Source organism: Cherax quadricarinatus, chromosome 36 (assembly GCF_038502225.1).
Source record: "Cherax quadricarinatus isolate ZL_2023a chromosome 36, ASM3850222v1, whole genome shotgun sequence".
In the NCBI taxonomy this organism is placed as follows: domain Eukaryota; kingdom Metazoa; phylum Arthropoda; class Malacostraca; order Decapoda; family Parastacidae; genus Cherax; species Cherax quadricarinatus.
The window spans coordinates 21,281,071-21,302,561 of NC_091327.1; the positions used below are offsets into that span (position 1 = coordinate 21,281,071).

At 41.9% G+C, this 21,491-nt stretch overlaps 1 protein-coding gene across 1 annotated transcript; it reads left to right on the plus strand.

Moving 5' to 3' along the window:
- The first annotated feature begins 7,227 nt into the window (after positions 1 to 7,227).
- On the plus strand, positions 7,228 to 15,905 carry LOC128691286 (uncharacterized). Its single transcript, XM_053780115.2, has 4 exons — positions 7,228 to 7,256; positions 7,466 to 7,652; positions 9,568 to 9,648; positions 15,283 to 15,905. Exons 1-4 carry the CDS (start codon positions 7,243 to 7,245, stop codon positions 15,511 to 15,513), a joined length of 513 nt encoding a protein of 170 aa, XP_053636090.2. The 5' UTR covers positions 7,228 to 7,242; the 3' UTR covers positions 15,514 to 15,905.
- The last annotated feature ends 5,586 nt before the right edge of the window (positions 15,906 to 21,491 follow it).

Genomic DNA, 21,491 nt, shown 5'->3' on the forward strand with positions numbered 1-21,491 from the left:
ACCGTTGGATGAAACATCTTTCTAGGCTGAGGGACTGATCACCTCTAAGTAATTCTCCACGTCTTCCATGGCCTCCAACTGATTCATCAAGACAGAGGGACTGATCACCTTATACCCTTTTACAGTCTGCAGTATTATTCTCCGTATTGGATTGATAAATTATTGTAATTACAACTAAGCGCTAAACCACCAGGGTCATACAGCGCTGCTGGACTAATAAAGCTCATAGTTTTCGAAACGTCTCCAAAACAAAGCCACCCAAGTGTCGTACTCGTCTACTAATACAGTAAGAAATTACTACCTGGCTGGTACCTCAGCAGCAGCGTTTTTGACTCGCGATGGACTGACCCAAGTTCAGAGGAGAGGCGAGATGAAAGGTCAAGTCATCGTACACTAGCTGCCCCTCTTCTAGAAATAAATAGATACCTGGGTGCTTGCCGACTGGTGTGAGTAGCATCCTGAGGATGGGGGAGTATAGTATACCTTAAATAGGTTTGGGCGTTGAAATGAGTTAGGACTAAGGACAGATCTTACATTCTATATCCAACTGTATAAAAAAAGAATGGAACATACGGAAGGAACACTGTTTACTGATTTAGACTCAACTAAACTTACGGGGAAAATGAGTCTACGACTGTCCTTAACTATGAAGATTTACAAAAAACTCTACCTACTTCAGCAGATGCCATTGATTACGAAGACTTGAAAAAGTTTATACATTATTATTATTATTATTATTAATTATTATTATTATTATTATAACATTCATGAGGAAGCGCTAAAACCGTAGGGGACCATACAGCGCCTGAGAAATCAGAGATAATGAGATTCGATTTAACGAATGGGAGAGTAGCCCCAAATCCATGGTTCAAAAGCCCTTTTACCAGCTTCAAAATATCTCTCAAGGAAGACGCTGCAGCATCACTGGGCAAGCAAGAAACCTACCGGGCGCCTGGAAGATGGCTAACATGTTTAAAATCTTCAAGACGAGCTTCGTAAAGAAGCAGTTGACTTTTAGGCCGGCATACCTAACAAAAATGGCATATATTGGTAGACTCGCTGAGAAGGAATTAGTGGGGCACCGTGAGATCATTCAAATACCAGAACAAGATTAAAAACAGAAAGTCATAGCTTGTGGATATAATATAGGCTTATGAAAGGCTGATGAAAATCTCACAAGAAAGAGAAGGGTGGTTGGACTGGATATTTCTAGAGTACATAAAAAAAGAGCCTTTGACCCAGTGCCACAGAAGAAGACTATTACATAACTTGGAGTTACCATCTGGAGGCTGGTGACCCCATCTGGTGATCCCACCTGATGACCCCACCTGGTGACTCCACCTGGTGATTCTCAGTGTACATACATTCAAGTGTTTACTTTAATCCTTATTTTCGAGATTAAAGTATTGTTGACTGGTGGTGAACAGGTTATATGTAGCCTTAATGGCCATCAGGCAGTTGAGAAGCTTAAAACCATAAACCAACCAATCTGGAGTGATAGTACAGGGTATTAACAGTGACACAGTCACTGACACAGTCACTCTGACAGATGAAGACCGTGAACTATTAATTTAAATAATCAGTGTTTCCCAAGACTTGGTCTCAAGAATACAAACAGCGCACTAATAATAATGAGAGAAGCACACGTTACAGAACAAGCTTTTATTTCAACACTACATATCATCTGTATGATGTCCCGAGTAAAAGCTCGAGCTGCAGTTTGTGTCATTTTTTCACTACTTAAACTTTTGTTAATGTACTTGCTTTATCTGGCCTCCTCCCCGACAGCCCCACCTTCGACGCAGACTCCTTCTTTGACTTTTTGTACACAAACTTATATTTTTCCTTTAGTGCTCTCCACTACCCTTACTGACTCTGGCTCTTTCACACCCCTAACCCTCCCTGGTCTCTGATCTTCGCATATTTGCATATTTCGTCTTTACCACATCCGGTTCTGCAGAGCTGTATGCCCCTTGTGGGTTTAGTGCTTAGTTTTTTATTGTAATAATTGGTCTTATGTTATATACAGCTGCTGGTAGGCGTGAATGATCGTCCAGCAGGAGCAGACTACTAAATAGGAACATTAATTCACCACAGAGTTATCTACGAAATTAGAAAAAGATGAAGACTGTATATCAGTGATATTACATACTGATGTGTATGTTAATGAGACAATATGCTATTGATGGCATTTTATCGAGAAGACGTTTCGCCCACCAGAAACGTTATTACTTCTCCAGGAGATAATTAAGAAACATGTACAATAGTTAGGTATTTTATTCCGAAACGTTTCGCCGACACAGTAGACTTGTTCAGTCGGCTGCAGAGGAGGCAGCAGATGCAGTAGAAATGTAAAGACGATAACATTTTTTGACTGACCACTAGTTACGAGTGAGAAGGGTTGGATTTGAGAGGGACCTACCAAGTAGGTTTATTACAGTCTTTCAGTGATTACCTTCTTACTTCTACTAGTGGGCCCCGTCTGTTCTGTCATCAAGATTATCTGTGCCTCACCTTCGACAATGTATAAGTCCTCCTCTTCTCCAGGCTGAGGGACTGATCACCTCAAAACTACGTCTTCGAGGATGATGGACTGATTACATCATATTTACAGCTCTACTGTTTCTATTGCCTGTGTGTTAGTAACACAGAAGGAACCACTGAATGACGTAAACAAAAAACAGGGATTGAGAAAAGTGGCATTAAAATTCAACCCCGGAACATGCCAAGAAGTGGAAACGAACCCAGGGGAGAGGAAGTAGGACCCAGGGTAACACCCCAGGGGTCAAGAACCTCAACTAAGACCCACTACATAAGGAAGACGTGAGAGTAAATCTGATAGCCTCTTCTATGAAGGACACATTCCAGTCACATTAATGTCAGAGTAGCTATTATTATTATTATTAATTTATTTATTTACTTATTTTAAATGTTAGGCTCTAAGAAAGGTGGCAAGAACAGAGAAGGGTAGACCTGGGGTAGGATAGATCAGTGGAAAAAAAGTTGTGGGTAGACAGGAAGAGAGAGGGAAGAAAGGTTAAGTGACCTGACCAGTTGTTGTGGGTTACCGAGGAAGTGGTTTTTGTCACACACACACTGTTGCCTCTATGTATTTATAACATAATAAAATTATTATTATTATTATTATTATTATTACTATTATTATTATTATTATTATTATTAGTAGTAGTAGTAGTAGTAGTAGTAGTAGTAGTAGTGGCAATAATAGTTGTAGCAGCAGTAGTAGTAGTATCAATAGTAGTACTTTTGATATCCTTCTGATGAGTTTCAAGAGTCTCACTACTCTCTGAGCCCGGCCATGGGCCAGGCTCGTCTGGTGTTTGCCTGGTCAACCAGGCTGTTGCTGCTGGAGGTCCACTGCCCCACATATCCATCACAGCCTGGTTGATCTGGCACCTGGTGAAGATACTTGTCCAGTTTCCTTGTGAAGGCTTCTACACTTGTTCCAGCCGTGTTTCTGATGTCTTTCTGATATGTTGATACAGTGTTCCCTCATTGTCCCCACCGCGCCCCTGTTCCTCACTAGGTTTATTTCGCACTTCCTCCCCTATCTCCCCCTCCAGTATGTTATTTCAGTGTGCAGATTTGAAACCAGGCCCTCGAGTACTTTCCAGGTGAGTACATGTTCCAGACTTTAAGGCGCTCCCAGTAGTAGCTGCAGTAGTAATAGAACCAGCATTTATTCAACAAGCAGCGCTAAAGCCACAAGATTTATAGAACACCAGGGAAAATAGGAGTTAATAAAGCTGGACCCGAGTTAAAGAGACCGGCAGCACCAATTCCTTGGAGCAAGAGCTCTTCATCAGCATCAAGGCTCCACCCTGGAAAGATCAACTCGGGTCAAAGGTCAACACCTCGGGGGATAATTTATACATGGCGTTCGACCAACTTAATTCTATAATACTGACCTGGAGTTTACCTGGAGAGAGTTCCGGGGGTCAACGCCCCCGCGGCCCGGTCTGTGACCAGACCAGGTTACTGATGCTTGTGGAAGATTTGTGTTATCATAAGGGTGAAAATTTAATTATGTTGTTAGATATTGTAATTAGTAATGATAGTCATTACAGAGTTTACATTATACTCATTGTAATTTTAATTAATGATTTTGTGTGGTTGACATTAGTGGTTTCGTGTGGTTGTTTGTGTTGTGGTTGTGTTGATGTGGTTTGGTTTGCATTGTTGTGGTTGCCGTCTGTTGCTATAGTTGCCGTGTGTTGTGTTTGCTGCGTGTTGTTGTGGTTGTGTGTTGTGATTGTTGTGGTTGTTTGTGTTGTTTTGGTTGTGTGTGTTGTGGTTGTGCTGTGGTGGTTGTTGTTTGTGTTGTGCTGGCTCTGTGTGTTGTAGTTGTTGTATGCGTTGTGGTTGTGTGTGATTTTGTGCTGTGGTTGTTGTGTTTCTGTGGTTTTTGTGTGTATTGTTGTGGTTGTTTCTGTTGTGTGTGTTTTGGTTCTGTTGTTGGTGTGTTGTTGTGTTGTGGTTGTTGTATTGCTGTGGTTGTTGTGTGTATTCTTGTGGTTGTTGTTTCTGTTGTGTATGTTGTGGTTGTGTTGTTGGTGTGTGTTGTTGTGGTTGTGTTGTTGTGGTTGTGAGTGTTGAGGTTGTTATTTGTGCTGTTGTGGTTTTTTGTGTTGTGGTTGCTATTTGTGTTGAGGTTGTTATTTGTGCTGTTGTGGTTTTTTGTGTTGTGGTTGCTATTTGTGTTGTGGTTGTTATGTGTGTGGTGGATGTCGTTTTGGTTGTTGTGTGTGTTGTGGTTGTTGTGTGTGTTGTTGTGGTTGTGTGTTATTGTGGTTGTGGTTGTTGTGTGTGTTGTGGTTGTGTGTGTGTTGTTGTGGTTGTGTGTGTGTTGTTGTGGTTGTGTGTGTTGTGATTGTTATGTGTGTTGTTGTGGTTGTGTGTGTTGTGGTTGTTGTGTGTGTTGTTGTGGTTGTGTGTGTGTTGTGTGTGTTGTGGTTGTTGTGTGTTGTGGTTGTGTGTGTTGTTGTGGTTGTGTGTTGTGCTTGTGTGTGTTGTTGTGGTTGTGTGTGTTGTGGTTGTGTGTGTTGTTGTGGCTGTGTGTGTTATGTGTGTTGTGGTTGTGTGTTGTTGTGGTTGTTGTGCGTATTGTTGTGGTTGTTGTGTGTGTTGTGGTTGTTGTGTGTGTTGTCGTGGCTGTGTGTGTTGTGGTTGCTGTGTGTGTTGTCGTGACTGTGTGTTGTGGTTGTTGTGTGCGTTGTTGTAGTTGTGTGTGTTGTGGTTGTTGTGTGTGTGTTGTGGTTGTGTGTGTTGTGGTTGTTGTGTGTGTTGTAGTTGTGTGTGTTGTGGTTGTGTGTGTTGTGGTTGTGTGTGTTGTTGTGGTTGTGTGTGTTGTTGTGGTTATTGTGTGTGTTGTTGTGGTTGTTATGTATGTTGTGGTTGCGCGTGTTGTGGTTGTTGTGTGTGTTGCTGTGGTAGTTGTGTGTGTTGTGGTTGTTATGTGTGTGTTGTTGTGGTTGTTGTGTGTTGCTGTGGTAGTTGTGTGTGTTGTTGTGGTTGTTGTGGTTGTTGTGTGTGTTGTTGTGGTTGTTGTGTGTGTTGTTGTGGTTGTTGTGGGTGTTGTGGTTGTGTTGCGCGTGTTTTGGTTGTTGTGTGTGTTGTGGTTGTTGTGTGTGTTATGGTTGCGCGTGTTGTTGTGGTTGTTGTGTGTTGCGGTTGTTGTGTGTGCTGTTGTGGTTGTGTGTGTTGTGGTTGTTGTGTGTGTTGTGGTTGTGTGTGTTGTTGTAGTTGTGTGTGTTGTGGTTGTTGTGTGTGTTGTTGTAGTTGTGAGTGTTGTGGTTGTTGTGTGTGTGTTGTGGTTGTGTGTGTTGTGGTTGTTGTGTGTGTTGTTGTAGTTGTGTGTTTTGTGGTTGTTGTGTGTGTTGTGGTTGTGTGTGTTGTTGTGGTTGTGTGTGTTGTAGTTGTGTGTGTTGTGGTTGTGTGTGTTGCTGTGGTTATTGTGTGTGTTGTTGTGATTGTTATGTATGTTGTGGTTGCGCGTGTTGTGGTTGTTGTGTGTGTTGCTGTGGTAGTTGTGTGTGTTGTGGTTGTGTATGTTGTGGTTGTTATGTGTGTTGTTGTGGTTGTGTGTGTTGTTGTGGTTATTGTGTGTGTTGTTGTGGTTATGTATGTTGTGTTTGTGTGTGTTGTTGTGATTGCGAGTGTTGTGGTTGTGTGTTGTTGTGGTTTTTGTGTGTGTTATGGTTGATGTGTGTGTTGTTGTGGTTGTTGTGTGTTGCTGTGGTAGTTGTGTGTGTTGCTGTGGTAGTTGTGTGTGTTGTTGTGGTTGTTGTGTGTGTTGTTGTGGTTGTGTTGCGCGGGTTGTGGTTGTTGTGTGTGTTGTGGTTGTGTGTGTTGTAGTTGTTGTGTGTGTCGTGGTTGTTGTGTGTGTTGTGGTTGCGCGTGTTGTTGTGGTTGTTGTGTGTTGCGGTTGTTGTATCGTAAGGGTTCTTGAATGGAGATATCACAGGTTGAAAGTAGACACACTTGTAGGATGGTAGATATATTGTCAGACTGAGATGGGAGATGGAGCCACAGTTACCTAGCCTGTTTACGTCTTGTAGGTCTGCCGCTGAGTGAGAGCGGGACAAAGGGATCACTGCCCATGTGTATGCCTATGACGTCACACAAAGCCAAAGGCTTACGAGGGATCTCGTGTCTAAAGCACAGGGATGATACTAATATGCTATGCTATATAATACTGGGAATACAGGGATCAGCAACTATGCTGACAGTTGTGTGTGCTGTTGTGGTTGCGTGTGTTGTGATTGTTGTGTGTGTTGTGGTTGTGTGTGTTGTTGTAGTTGTGTGTGTTGTGGTTGTTGTGTGTGTTGCAGTTGTGCGTGTTGTGGTTGTTGTGTGTGTTGCAGTTGTTTTGTGTGTTGTGGTTGCGCGTGTTGTTGTGGTTGTTGTGTGTGTTGTGGTTGTTGTGTGTGTTGTGGTTGTTGTGTGTGTTGTTGTAGTTGTGTGTGTTGTGGTTGTTGTGTGTTGTGGTTGCGTGTGTTGTTGTGGTTGTTGTGCTGCGGTTGTTATGTGTTGTTGTGGTTGTTTGTGTATTGATTGTTATGTGTGCTGTTAGTGACACACACTATAGTTAGTTGGGTTTCAAGCCCATCTACCACACGAGAATCATCAAGGCTTTATGTAACTTCTTCACCATCAGTCAAGAACACTTTAATCCCTAAAATAAGGATTAATGTGAACTCTCGGTGTACATGCACTGATAGTATGCACTTCTCCCAGTGAGTATATCCCTGCTAATACTGTTCTAATTTTAAAAAGGAGTAAATCCTCAACATTGTTTACATCCTGGAAGAGGTAGTGAGACACTTGCAATCTGATGCAACAATTGATCTAGCAGCGCCAGGTAAGGATGGTCAAACCTCTGGAACAAGCAGTTCAACAGGCCACTGCCACCACCACCCACTACAGTGCCTTGTATCCTCCATAGGTTGGGCGTGTCTGCTGGCGTGTGGCTTGGGCGTGTGGTCAGCTTAAAGATCACTGGTGCACTCCCGTCTCTCCCATTCTCCAGCATCTCTTCCCCGTATATAAAAGCAGACCCGAGACAACACCTTCAGTCCGCCACACCTTTACACTACGAACAATCATTCTCCTTTAAGCTTTCAACCATGAAGGTTTGTTATAGAATATATATACTATATATATATATATATATATATATATATATATATATATATATATATATATATATATACATATATATATATTTTTTTATTAACACACTGGCCGATTCCCACCAAGGCAGGGTGGCCCGAAAAAGAAAAACTTTCATCATCATTCACTCCATCACTGTCTTGCCAGAAGGGTGCTTTACACTACAGTTTTTAAACTGCAACATTAACACCCCTCCTTCAGAGTGCAGGCACTGTACTTCCCATCTCCAGGACTCAAGTCCGGCCTGCCGGTTTCCCTGAACCCCTTCATAAATGTTACTTTGCTCACACTCCAACAGCACGTCAAGTATTAAAAACCATTTGTCTCCATTCACTCCTATCAAACACGCTCACGCATGCCTGCTGTAAGTCCAAGCCCCTCGCACACAAAACCTCCTTTACCCCCTCCCTCCAACCTTTCCTAGGCCGACCCCTACCCGCCTTCCTTCCACTACAGACTGATACACTCTTGAAGTCACTTTGTTTCGCTCCATTCTCTCTACATGTCCGAACCACCTCAACAACCCTTCCTCAGCCCTCTGGACAAGGTTTGGTAATCCCGCACCTCCTCCTAACTTCCAAACTACGAATTCTCTGCATTATATTCACACCACACATTGCCCTCAGACGTGACATCTCCACTGCCTCCATTCTAGCTTAAATAGCAACGCTCTTCTTACCGAATAAGGCAAGCGAAAATGTTGTGTATGCAATAATTTCGCAAAAATAATTCTGAGCCTAACGAAAAAAATATATTTCATTGTTTGTTTATTATTAAATTATTGTAAACTTATCTAAAATATATTTAGTTGGTTTAGGCTAAATTATATTGCGCTTGTTATAATACGGTTAGGTAAGTTTTCCAACGTGCTTTTGGTACAAAATTATTAATTTTTATATTAATTTTAAATGAGTTCTTGCTAATTAACTAATTTTCGTATTCGATACGATATATATATATATATATATATATATATATATATATATATATATATATATATATATATATATATATATATATATATATATATATATATGTTTTACCTGGTTAATATTCCTTTCCTTCCTCCGATAGTTCCATTTAAATATTTCATTGTATTTTTTCCCCCTCCTTAAAGGTGAAACGCCATGTTAGTCTATTTTTAACTGACGTTGACAAGCTTGTTGATAAAAATATATAAGATTAAGGCATACTGCTCCTTGTATAGAAAAATTTACACCCTAAGAACTGTTAACCAACCTCTAATCACTTCAGAATCCATCCACAGCATTATTATTATTATTATTATTATTATTATTATTATTATTATTATTATTATTGTATTCAAAACATACGCTAAACCTGTGCGTGCCATTCTGTACCAGTATTAATCCAGGATCTGACCCACAACAGTCGACTCACTCACAAAAATAGGTATTTATTGTGGTACTAGGTGAACAGGGGCAGGAGGTGTGAACGAAACTGTGCCAAAATGTTTCGCCAAATCTGGAATTCGAACTCGGGTCCATTCGGCAGTGCACCGAATTCTCTATTACTGAGCTAAGTGACCTTCCTGAACCAGCCGTGAATTAGCAAGGTCACTTACGGTGCTGCGCCTGTAATTATATATAGAAGTTAAATACTGAAGAAGGGACACCACGAGCTGAACAACGTTATGTAGCTATTAATAAGTAATCATACATAAGTAATCACAAATAAGTAATCGCAAAGAATCACAAATAATCCCAAATGTTTATTCACTCTTACCCTTGTGGCTTAGCGCTTCATTTTTTGATTATAATAATAATTATTCACTCTTAGGATTCAATACGGCGTAAGCTGTGAGTGGCCCTATAAATCGCATAAAAGAAACGGTAATCGCACTTCAATCTACAGGTCTTTGTGTTGGCGGTGGCGGCGGCGACGATGGTGGTGATTGGTTCCTCTGCTGATGACTCGCAGGAGTCTACAGAGTGGGTGAGTACCTCCTCCTATACCTACTGGTTTGCCTTCTGTTTCTACCTGCTAGCTAGCACCCACCAGCTTATGTAACTGGTGAGTTCCTTGGCGAGGTACTCGAACTAGACCGAAACTAACCTTTACAGATTTCACGGAGAATTAGCCAGTGCCGAAAGTTGCTATAGGGAGGAAATTGCATTTATTTGCTTTCAGTTTTTCCTCACCTGGCCAGTTAGAAAGTACAGATCACGATAAAGCTCTACACAGTATATATATACACACGGAGGTGCGTATGCCTCAGCGTATATACGGAAAGGTGTGCATTTGTATATATTCTGAGAGGTATTTCTCTGTATATATAGTGTATGTATCTAGCATTGCATAATGTACACCAAGAGACGTATTATTTCTGTATATACACCGAGAAATGTGTATCTGAATATACACATCAAGTTGAGCATCTGTGTATGTATACCAAGAGGGATATACATGTATATCTCTCAGTACTTAAACACTGAGAGGTGTGTTTACACTGAAGTTCATTCGGTAAACCTTCACTGCATATACATTGAAGGTTTACTGTAAACCCGTTTTAAGAGCCTAATGTATTCTTCATGTGAATGTTTAACACTAAATTGGATGAATAAGACACTTGTGCAACACCTGGGTAGCTTCATTCTGAAGACGTTTCGCCCGCTAGTGGATTCTTCAACACATCTTTTAAACTGGAAACAATAGAATTATTATTATTAATATTATTATTATTATTATTATTATTATTATTATTATTATTGTTGTTATTATCAAAACTAAGCGCTAAATCTATATGGGTGGAAACAAAAGAAGAGGAGGTAATCATTCCCTCAGCACTGACAGGTGTCCAGTCTGCGAGCCATTGAACTGCTGCCTTAATGACGAAATTGCAGCTGGTAGGCTTTAAACGTAACACATTAAACCATTTCCGGGCCATCTGCATCACCATGCAGGGCGGAAGCTGGTGTGGCTCTCGAGACCAAATTTGACACTCTTACCTATATACTAACTACACACACACACAGTATATAGGTAAGAGTGTCAAATTTGGTCTCGAGAGCCACACCAGCTTCCGCCCTGCAATGGCTCGCAGACTGGACACCTGTCAGTGCTGAGGGAATGATTACCTCCTCTTCTTTTGTTTCCACCCCTATAGATTTAGCGCTTAGTTTTGATAATAGTAATAATAATAATAATAATTCTATTGTTTCCAGTTTAAAAGATGTGTTGAAAAATCCACTAGCGGGCGAAACGTCTTCAGAATAAAGCTACCCAGGTGTTGCACAAGTGTCTTATTCATCCAGTTCAATGTTAAACGTTAACATGAAGAATACATTAGGCTTTTAAAACGGGTTTAAAGTAAACCTTCGGTGTATATGCAGTGGAGGTTTACCGTAGTTGTGATAGGGAGCATCATGACCCAATACTCGCACCAATTAATTCCTCTCAGTAACCTTTATACACTTGCCTCTTCAATATTTCTTAAGGTGTGAAAGGTGAATTCGTACGTATTGAGGCGACACGAATTCCCCTTTCACACCTTAAGAAATATTGAAGAGGCAAGTGTATAAAGGTTACTGAGAGGAATTAACTGGTGCGAGTATTGGGTCATGATGCTCCCTATCACAACTACGCTGCTTGAACCCAATGTTTGAACTAGTGACCTAAACAGCCTGGCTCTGGAGAGCCATCTCTGGCCGTCGTATGAGCTAATATTATTATCGACTACTATCAGAGACCCATGGATATCTCTGTGTGTATATCTGTCAGTGTATATATGTCAGTGTATATCTCTCAGTATGTATCTCTCAGTGTATATTCTTTGAATTCAACTTTTGCCCTAATCTAGAGAGTAATGTCTTGATATTAGTGTGTAGGTTAATTGCTGCCCTTAATGACTAGGGTAGGTAGTAGGCATTACACCTGACACATTAACTAGGTCACTAGGTGAGGCTGGGGTCAGCACAGACATTTGTTGGCACTAGGCTGTGATAAACCAGTTTGTCTCCTCTCACTATTATGTCTACATCAATTGCCTCTTTTTTTTTCAACCAGGTTTCTTCCAGTGTTAACAGTGCAATCATTTTTATTTTGGAGTATTTAAAGTTAAATTTCCTGAGTGTTGAAAACTTTTGTCAGGTGAATGTAGGTCGTCCAGTGCCAGTTTATCTCAGATTTATATTTTAGAATATATTTATATTGAGTAAGCAGTCAAATTTGTCAGTATATTAAAATGAAATTTTACACACACACACACACACACACACACACACACACACACACACACAGATATATATATATATATATATATATATATATATATATATATATATATATATATATATATATACATATCCGAATTTATCTGTAGTAAATTCCTCAACTCATCAGAGACAGGCGACCTCAAAGTTAATAAGGTCTCGAATTACTTTTTGTTCATCATTTACCCTTCTTATAGGTTTGTCAAATTTATGACGTGACTAATTCATTTTAGGCTCAACGATCTTGTTGAGACCAGTGGGAACATTATTAATAATACCCGATTCCCTTATCATCCTCTACTGTATGTTGTGGTACACCATCAGTCCTTTCACATCATTGAAATTACTCTTATCTACCGAAATGGTGAATTATTATTTTATCTTCAGTGACGTATTTGTGAACGTAATTACACGTTTCTAAACTCACGGCGCTATGCTGGTGTTGTGCCCATTACCAAAAGAAAAAAAAAAGCCTGAGAGAATAATAATAATAAACAAAAGTTTTCTTTTTCTTGTGTTTTCTGCACTCACAGACGCACACAAGGTCGCACTAAGTTCAAACCTATAATTGTGGACTGTCTGTCCTCCACCCGGGCTAATTAGTGGCCGTGAGGAGATTGCCTCGGCCCTCAGTCTTAACCTAACATTCTGATCCTCACAACACCCGGCAGGTTCTTTTAATACGTCCATGCAGTAGAGTCCTTTTCATCTTGCATATCCTTACCTCTTGCTCCCTCAGTGATCTTCCCCGTCGCCTTCTCCTTCGTCTCTGTGCAATGAACCATCTCAGTTCACAGAAGACTTCCTCCTTCATGACGATCACGCAAATACTGTCGACACTGATTGACTTACTCAAAGCGACAAACTAGACTGAGGTGATGTAGTATGTATATTCATACCCGATCACATTCGTATGTATATAAACAGCGTCTTTCCAGCTCCCACACACTATACATGGTAAACAATAACTACCAGTCTCTTTATTCCCACACCACTTACTCTTAAACTTGCTCTTCTGCCACTTCCCCTCGAGGTGCCTCTTCCACTCTCTCCTCTGAAACGCATTCTGCCTATATTCTAAAATCAAAACTTTTTATTTAAGACAGGGAATGCCTAACATTAGCGTACACCATCCCTCACTAATCTAACGATCCCTGCATTCACACACTGGTGTTTCACACCTCCGCTCCAGAGTGACACGCTGTGACTTAACACTCAGTAGACGCTGGTTTATTTCTTCCTTGTTCCTAAGAAGCGCTGTATAGCCCTTGTGGCTTAGCGCTTCTTTTTGATTATGATAATAATAATTGTCCCTAAGAAGAGACAAGGAGGTGTTAAACTATGAAACTAGGTGTCAAAACACTAAAAAAAAAGAGCACATCTGGCCAAATGACCTGGTGTAGGACCTGACCGGAGAGGCAGTGGCCTCCCAAAATCATTTCCAAGTAACTTCTAGGTAACTAGGTCGCTGACCATTAAGCCCATCTTAGGCGATGAGGTGGCTGAAACAAAAATAGGAAATGTTGAAAAATAGGAAACGCTGAATTCTGTACTCTTGACGCGAAAATATATCCCTCGTGGGGCAAGAATATATCCCTCGTGGCGTTAGAATATATCCCTCGTGGGGCGAGAATGGGCTGGCAAGCAGCCAAACTTCGTTCCATCTAGATGATGCAATTTACGACAGCGTTTATCATCCAGTTGCTTCCTAAGATGCCATGTCACGGTACTCTCAGTGACTGACCCCGTTTTGTAACTCAAGTCACTTGACATTTTTCTTCTTCAGGCCGTGAGGGAATGTGAATCAAGGTTAACGGTGTTCTTCCCCCCTCCCTCCCCATAAAACCCCGTCCCTCCCCATAAAAATAGTCACATAAGTGTCGCTGGACGAATTAACAAGCACTATACAAACTGGTGGTAAATTTTACGACGGCGTTTCGGTCCATGTACACCCATTATTAGTCTTGACCTGATAATGGTTCAGACCGAAACGAAACTTGGTCGTAGAGCTTATCTCCAATCTTTGGGTTGTAGAAATTCTCCCCCGAGCTACGGTGTTTTGTGTCTGGGTAATTGTGGACCAGTTTTTTTGCCTCCAGTCTTCTACTTTATCCAGTTTCTACGCCAGAGCTCCTTCACTCGCCCACCTGCTCTCCCACCACGAGTGACAGTCGGTCGGATGTGAACGTTGTCTAGCTGTTCTGCCTCACCTCGCGGCTGTCCTCGTCATTTGCTTATCTGTAATTAAATGAACGTCTTTATGATTTTTACGTATCTCAATGAAAAATTCCAGTTGCAAATTTCCAGGATGCGTTTAGAATCTGACGTAGGAGGCCAAGGAAATTAACGTATTATATGAGAGTACATGGGAGGAAGTAGCCCATGGGAGTACGTAGGAGTACATGGGGAAAGTAGATAGCAGGGTTCTTTGAAGTCCACACCCCAGGCTATCTACTGAGAAACACTACTACTGTCAGCGTAGTTGCTGATCCCTGTGTTATATAGCATAGCATATTAGTATCATCCATGTGCTTTAGATAGGAGATCCCTTGTAGGCCTGTGACTTTGTGTGACGTCACGGGATGCTCATGTGTAGGCTCGTACCTCTGCCTCCCTCTCACTCGGCGTAGACCTACAGGCGAAGACAGGCAAGGCACTGGGCTCCATTCCTCATCACCTCAGTCTGACAATATATGTTACCATCCAACAAGTGTGTCTACCTTCAACCCTCGATATCTCCATTTAAGAACCCCTACAATACTACTGGATAATGAACTGGCGTGTATTATCTAGGATAGAAACATGAAGACAGGCTGGAGTCACACTATATAACGTAGGAAGTGTTATTTATAAGACACATTTATTAAAGAAGACGTTTCGCCACTAGTGGCTTTTCAGTCTCCACCATTAGCGAATCGTTCCCTTCAATAGATATCTTGATTGCGTATTTGCTGTATCTTACGACCACAATCCGTGGGTGCTTGGCTGATAGTGTCCTCAGCTCACACACAGAGGGTCCGGTGTATATCCCCAGTACGGATGAAACGTTGGCATGTTTCATACAGTGACTTACACCTGTTGTCCATGTTCACCTAGCAGTAAGTAGGTACCTGAATGTTAGCTGACTGTTATGGGTCGCATCCTGGGGGGTAAAGATTAACCTAAGTTGCAAGAAGTGTTATTCCTAATCAGAGACTTTCCATAGAATATGCTAATGATGTCAGCTAGGTCTGTAATAGTTGTATCTTGTACGTGCAAAAATAAATTATTATTATTAGTAGTAGTAATAGTAGTAGTAGTAGTAGTAGTAGTACTTTTACAACGCTGGAAATAACTTAACACCTTCGTCCTTCCCCAGCCAATCATCCCCTACGAATTCGGGTACGAGGTCTCTGACCCGGAGACCAACAACTTTCATAACCGAGCGGAGGTGAAGACGGCCAGCGGCGACGTCTTCGGCTCCTATTCTCTGCTTCTTCCCACCAACGAGGTGCTCACTCTCACCTACAATGTGACGGGTGACCTGGGCTTCCAGTACTCCCTGGTGCTGACCCCTGTCGGCTCCGCCACTCCCAAGAATCCAGAATGAATGCGTGTGAGAGAGAGAATTCATTGTTATTATCATTGCTATCTCTTATGGATGGCATGCATTATTCGACATGAGTTTTGTGAAGTGATATTAATGTTGGCGAGAATGTGTGTTACGTTCACTGTGCATAAGAACACTTAACACTTACCAGTAAATATACTGACGACCCAGTCATGTTGTTGACCTGTGCGACGGTCCTGGCTGACTCTCGCACCTCACACACACACACACGAACACATACACAGATACACTAATGCACATTCACACAAGTGCACATTCACACTCACAAGCACACTTATACTTCTGTTATTCTGTTCTGTCATGTTTTCCTCGTGGCCTGGTGCCTCGTTTCGCCCATTTTTACATATATATAAATATCAAATAAATATCAACTATGTTTTCTTTTCCCATCCTGTATAATTCATGATTAACATAATAATTGTTTATAGTTATCTCACACAAGTGCAAATAACTGTCAATTTTTTAAATACTGTCATAATAATCTTACGTGAACTGAAATGGTTATAATCATAACCATAATTTTTAAAGGGGCGGACTGGTAAGCCAGTTGAAGGCCTCAGTCAGATGACCAAAAGCTCCAGCTGCGGGTCATCATATGACTAAGACCCGCACACGTACGTGATACATAGCAATGGTTTAATTCTCTGAGGGTACTAATATTCATGGATTCCAGGTAAAAGAAAGACAGTTGAAAGGTGGGCTTTGATATTACGCCATATGAACGGGAGCCAAAATACATAGCCTAACTTTTAGTCCATAAATACGTAGCCTAGCTCTTGACTTACAAATACGTAGCCTAATTCTTGGTTCATAAATACGTAGCCTAGCTCTTGACTTACAAATACGTAGCCTAATTCTTGGTTCATAAATACGTAGCCTAACTCACTAGACCAGTGTTTCCCAAACTGGGGGTAAATTACCCCCTGGGGGTAATTTAACCATTTTTGGGGGGTAATGGAGGGGTGACAGAAAAAAAGTTATGAATTCTGAAAATCAAGAAAACAATGCGGTACCCGGTATGAGGATTATTGTTAACTTTGTCTTAGTATATAAAGTTGTAAAGTAAACCTATTATAAGTAAGTAATAAAGTTAAACCAAATAACAATAAACATCAAAAACTAATATACAGTATTAGAAAAGAAGAAATATATAGCTAAGTGTGTGGAAACCCAAAAGTATTTTGACAAGTATGCTTCAGGACAAAAGTCACTCAGTAGCCCAGATCGACCTGTCCAGTACGCGTCACTCACTTCCTGAGGCTGCCTCTATTTCACACTGTCAGTTTATCTGTGAGCATCAGCCGAGGTAGACATAAGCTGGTATGTATGTGTACTGCCCTGTGCAGTATATAGTTAGTATTTACCCACTGTTACTGTGAATTTGTAGCTATTATTAATTTTATATATAATGTATGTGTGGTTCTTACGTTTTCAATGGTTTTGCTAGGATTAGCAGAGTATGCGAGGCTGTATACGTTCACGTTTAGCCATATATATCAATAATAACAACATTTTGTGAAAGGGGTAACATGCTTTATGTGGCATGTTAAATTGGGTAACAAGCTGAAAAAGTTTGGGAACCACTGCACTAGACCATGTGCGTTTACCGCTCCCCCTTGACCTGGAGTAACCTGCAATAATAATAATAATATTGAACCATTAGGGTCCAAAACACTTGCCTAACATTCTGGTACCTACTTACTGCCAACACTTTGGTACCTGCTTATTGCCAACACTTTGGTACCTTCTTACTGCTAACACTTAGGTTCCTACTTACTGCCAACACTTTGGTACCTTCTTACTGCCAACACTTTGGTACCTGCTTACTGCCAACACTTTGGTACCTTCTTACTGCTAACACTTTGGTACCTACTTACTGCCAACACTTTGGTACCTTCTTACTGCTAACACTTTGGTACCTACTTACTGCCAACACTTTGGTACCTACTTACTGCCAACACTTTGGTACCTTCTTACTGCCAACACTCTGGTACCTTCTTACTGCTTACACTTTGGTACCTACTTACTGCTAACTCTTTGGTACCTTCTTACTGCTAGATGAACAGAAACTGGTTTTAAAGTAACATGTTCGAGTCTCCACCCGTCAAAGGATCGAGCCCGGGAATTCGGTTGTAAGCCGAAGGCTGTATCATGGAGCCAGGATCCATTAATAAAAACATTTATAATTTTCTGGGACTTCTGAAGTGAATTTAAGTGCGTATAAGTCCACTCGAGAAATCGCAATCGCATGATTGCAAACAAATCAATGGAAGAGGTGGGATTCGAACCCTTGGCAAGTGAGTCTTAAAACTCACTGAAGTGACCAGTGAGTTTTAGGACTTACGTGACATGAGTTCAAACCCCACCCGTTCCGTGATTAGTAAACACTCCTATTAGTAAACACACTCCCATATATTTGTACAGGTATATTGTTTTAGCTGTATTAAATATATTTAGATGTGCAGTAATTGCAAACGAGTGATAAAAGATGCACAATAACAACTCCCCCTGTGGTTATTTTGCTTATTTAGGTATGTTTATATAGGGAGTATTAACACTACTGAACATTAACGATCTCCAGCGATCGGTAGTCAGCTTGTTCGCCCTGGTCTAATCGCCGCTAGGTAACCTGATTGGTTCGTCACAAACTCGCACAAGGTTATAAATGGTTGGATATTAGCGCTCACAAGGCGAGGAAGAAGGTTGTAGGGAGGCAAGGGAAGTCACTCTTATGTTGCTGTGTCATCTGGTTGTGCTTCTCTTATCTCTGTCGCTGTCCTGCGTTCTAACCTCTGTCGGCAGTCCTGGGTTCTAACCTCTGTTGGTGGTCCTGGGTTCTGACGTCTCTGTCAGTGGTCCTAGGTTCCGATATCTCTGTTGGTGGACCTGGGTTCTGACGTCTCTTGTCGGTGGTCCTGGGTTTTGACGTCTCTGTCGGTGGTCCAGGGTTCTAACGTCTGTCGATAGTCCTGGGTCATATCTCCATCGTCTTTCTTGGATGTTGCTGTCTCCCTCGATATTCTGGCTCTTCAGTCCTGAAGGCCATGAGCCATCAGGACTGAAGAGCAGGCGTGTTGTAGTATCGGTGAGATAAAAAAAAAATTTAATTAGTTAGACCGTACCTGACTATTACGCATTTAACTAGCACAGAACTCTTGTGGTTAACGCACTGGGAGTGAAAGTTAGGACTTGCTTGCTGAGGGTTCAAGCACCATAGGGTTTAGCGCTTCGCTATGATTATAATAATCAAGCCCCAACCGTTCCTTGATTTGTTTGCAATCGTGTTATTACAATTTCAATTTATGACGGCGCGGCTTTGAAGGAATTTGAGATAGAGCACGACACAGCCACGCTGGTGTGGAATTCACCTGTAAATTCCTGCATTTGTAGTCACAGTTGAACCAGTGCTAACCTCCCTGTGATGTACAGAAATATACCTAGTAGGATGAAACTTACTTGAGCCAATTGGCTGAGTGGTTAACGCCTTTGAGTTTTGGAACTCACTTGCCATGAGTTCAAGCCCCAACCGTTTTGTGATTTCTAAGGCACAAAGATGTTTGCGTCTGTTATTGTATTATGTAGATTTAGTTTGGGGTTCAAAACCTATTGGAAAGTAACTGCCTTTATTACACAGCATCACAAGCCAGCACTATCCTAAACAATGCTAAAAGTCTATCAGTACTTAACTACAACATCAGGTCCTTAAGCAAACACTATGATGACCTCCTGGCACTCCTTGAATCACTAAAGACACCCTTCTCCTGCATTATTCTTACTGAGACCTGGCTTAAGCAGGACACAATAGATATCTACCCTCTACCAGGATACACAGCAATCCACAACTGCAGACCATACCAAGTTGGGGGTGGTATTGCAATCTATTACTCTAACCAATTATCTTGTATTAGCACCACTTGCTTTAGTGATGAATATGGGGAATACATTTTTGCTAATTTTACTGTAAAAAACCTTAAGACGCCTATAACAATCGGTGCCATTTACCGGATACCCCACACAAACATCCCAAATTTCAGTGAGAAATTAAAGGCACTAATAACAAACAGACAAATGAATAAGCACCACCTTCTCTTAGCTGGAGACTTCAACATCAACCTTGGCCTACTAGATGATCAGCCTGTAACTGATTTCATCAACAATATGAACAACACACTTCTCATACCAACAATAACTAAACCAACCAGGCTCACTGAGACAAGTGCAACCATAATAGTAGACTCCATGACGAGGCCTCAATAAGAAATTTCACAGCTGACCTAGAGACTGTTGACTGGCCTACAGAATTCTCCAAGGCCAATGGTATTGTTGACTGGATTGACATTTTTCTTAACAAATTACTTAGACTATACAACAAACATTGTCCTATAAAAACGAAACAGATCACTAAACGGCTTGGTTGCCCATGGCTAACCAGCAGCATTCTGAAATCCAGATAAGAAAACCAATACGAAAAGCTTGGTTGCCCAGGGCTAATACCAAAGATATTCTTAAACACTATTCCAGTTCAGGACAAAGTAATAAAGAAAGCCAAACAACTGTACTACTGCAGATTCCTGACACGAGGATGATGTGAAAAGCCAAAAAAAAAAAAAAAGCAATATAGACAGGGCTTAATACACAAAGAAATCACCAAACCATTGACCTCTTCAAGGGGGGCTCCTTGGCGTGGTGAAGAGGCTCTTGGTCTGAGGAATTAGCCCTGTCGGTCTTCTTCCTCAGACCGAACCTAATTACCCCCCATTCTCCCCTCCCCTATCCCATCCTCCCCATCCTCCCCTTTTTCCATTCCTCCTCCTCCTCCTCACCCCTCCCTTTTGCCCTTCCTCTTTTTAGCCTTCGTGATTTCTCCCACAGGCGCGCTAGTTCCTAGGTAGGGGAAAGGACACCGGGGTCCATCCCATTCCGTTGAGGTTTCTTGGCGGTGGCGTAGTTTGCCGTGGAATCTGGATTGCCTAGGGATGTCCCGATCCCTCTCCGGTATCCCGGAGTAGCTTTGGGTGTCTTTTGGGCGACGGGTGTATCTCTGGAAGCCACCTTTCGGATTCCGGGGGTGGTGGCTGAAGGAGGTATGCTTTGTGGCGGATATCCGGCCGCCCTCTCTTTTGTCCACCGAGGTAGCTCGGCAGATGTGAGGTTGCTATCCCGGATTGCTGGTTTACTGGCATGAAGGGTAGGGTATGGCACGGGTTCCATGCTGCATCTGCGCTACTAGCGGTGTCGAGTCCTCTTGGGCGCGGAGGGAGATTTCCGGCCCTTTCATTCCTCCTGGGAACTATTCCTCCCCGCTCCCCCCTTTTTTTATTCTTTTTTTTATTTTTATTTTCTTTTCTTCTTTCTTTTTTTTTCTTAAAAACAAAAAGCAAAGGAGTAACCTAACCATGGCAGCCCTAGTCCATGAAACCACTACCCCCGGGCCCCTTCTTGATACCGCACCCCATTCTGACCCTGCCTTGTGTTTAGACCACTCTTCGGACACTCCTGATGCCCCTGTACCTCTTGCTGGTGCTGTTTCCTCACCCGCTTCAGGTACCGGGGCTTCGACTGACTCCTTCGATTTGTCTGAACTCCGCTCTCCTTTGACTATGCTTCCGGCTTCTCCCTCTACGGTACGGCAATTTTCGAATCGCCCACCCATTTCATGCCGGACCAACTCCGGTCCTACTCCTAAACGCCAACGTCAATCTCCTGATGATGCTCCGTCGTTACCTTCCCATTCTACTCGGAAACGACCGACACGTCAAGCACTCCCTCTCCACGCTCAGTTTCGGACCACACAATGGACTAAATTCTTTACTTTAAGACCAACTTCTTCTTCTGCCTACCTTTCTGACCATAGTATTGCCAAAGCGCTCCTGCGTCATGTTGGCAGAGATATTTCATTTCACGCTCTCAAGAGCGGTACGCGCATCGTCACTGTCCAGAATGCTACCCAAGCTCAT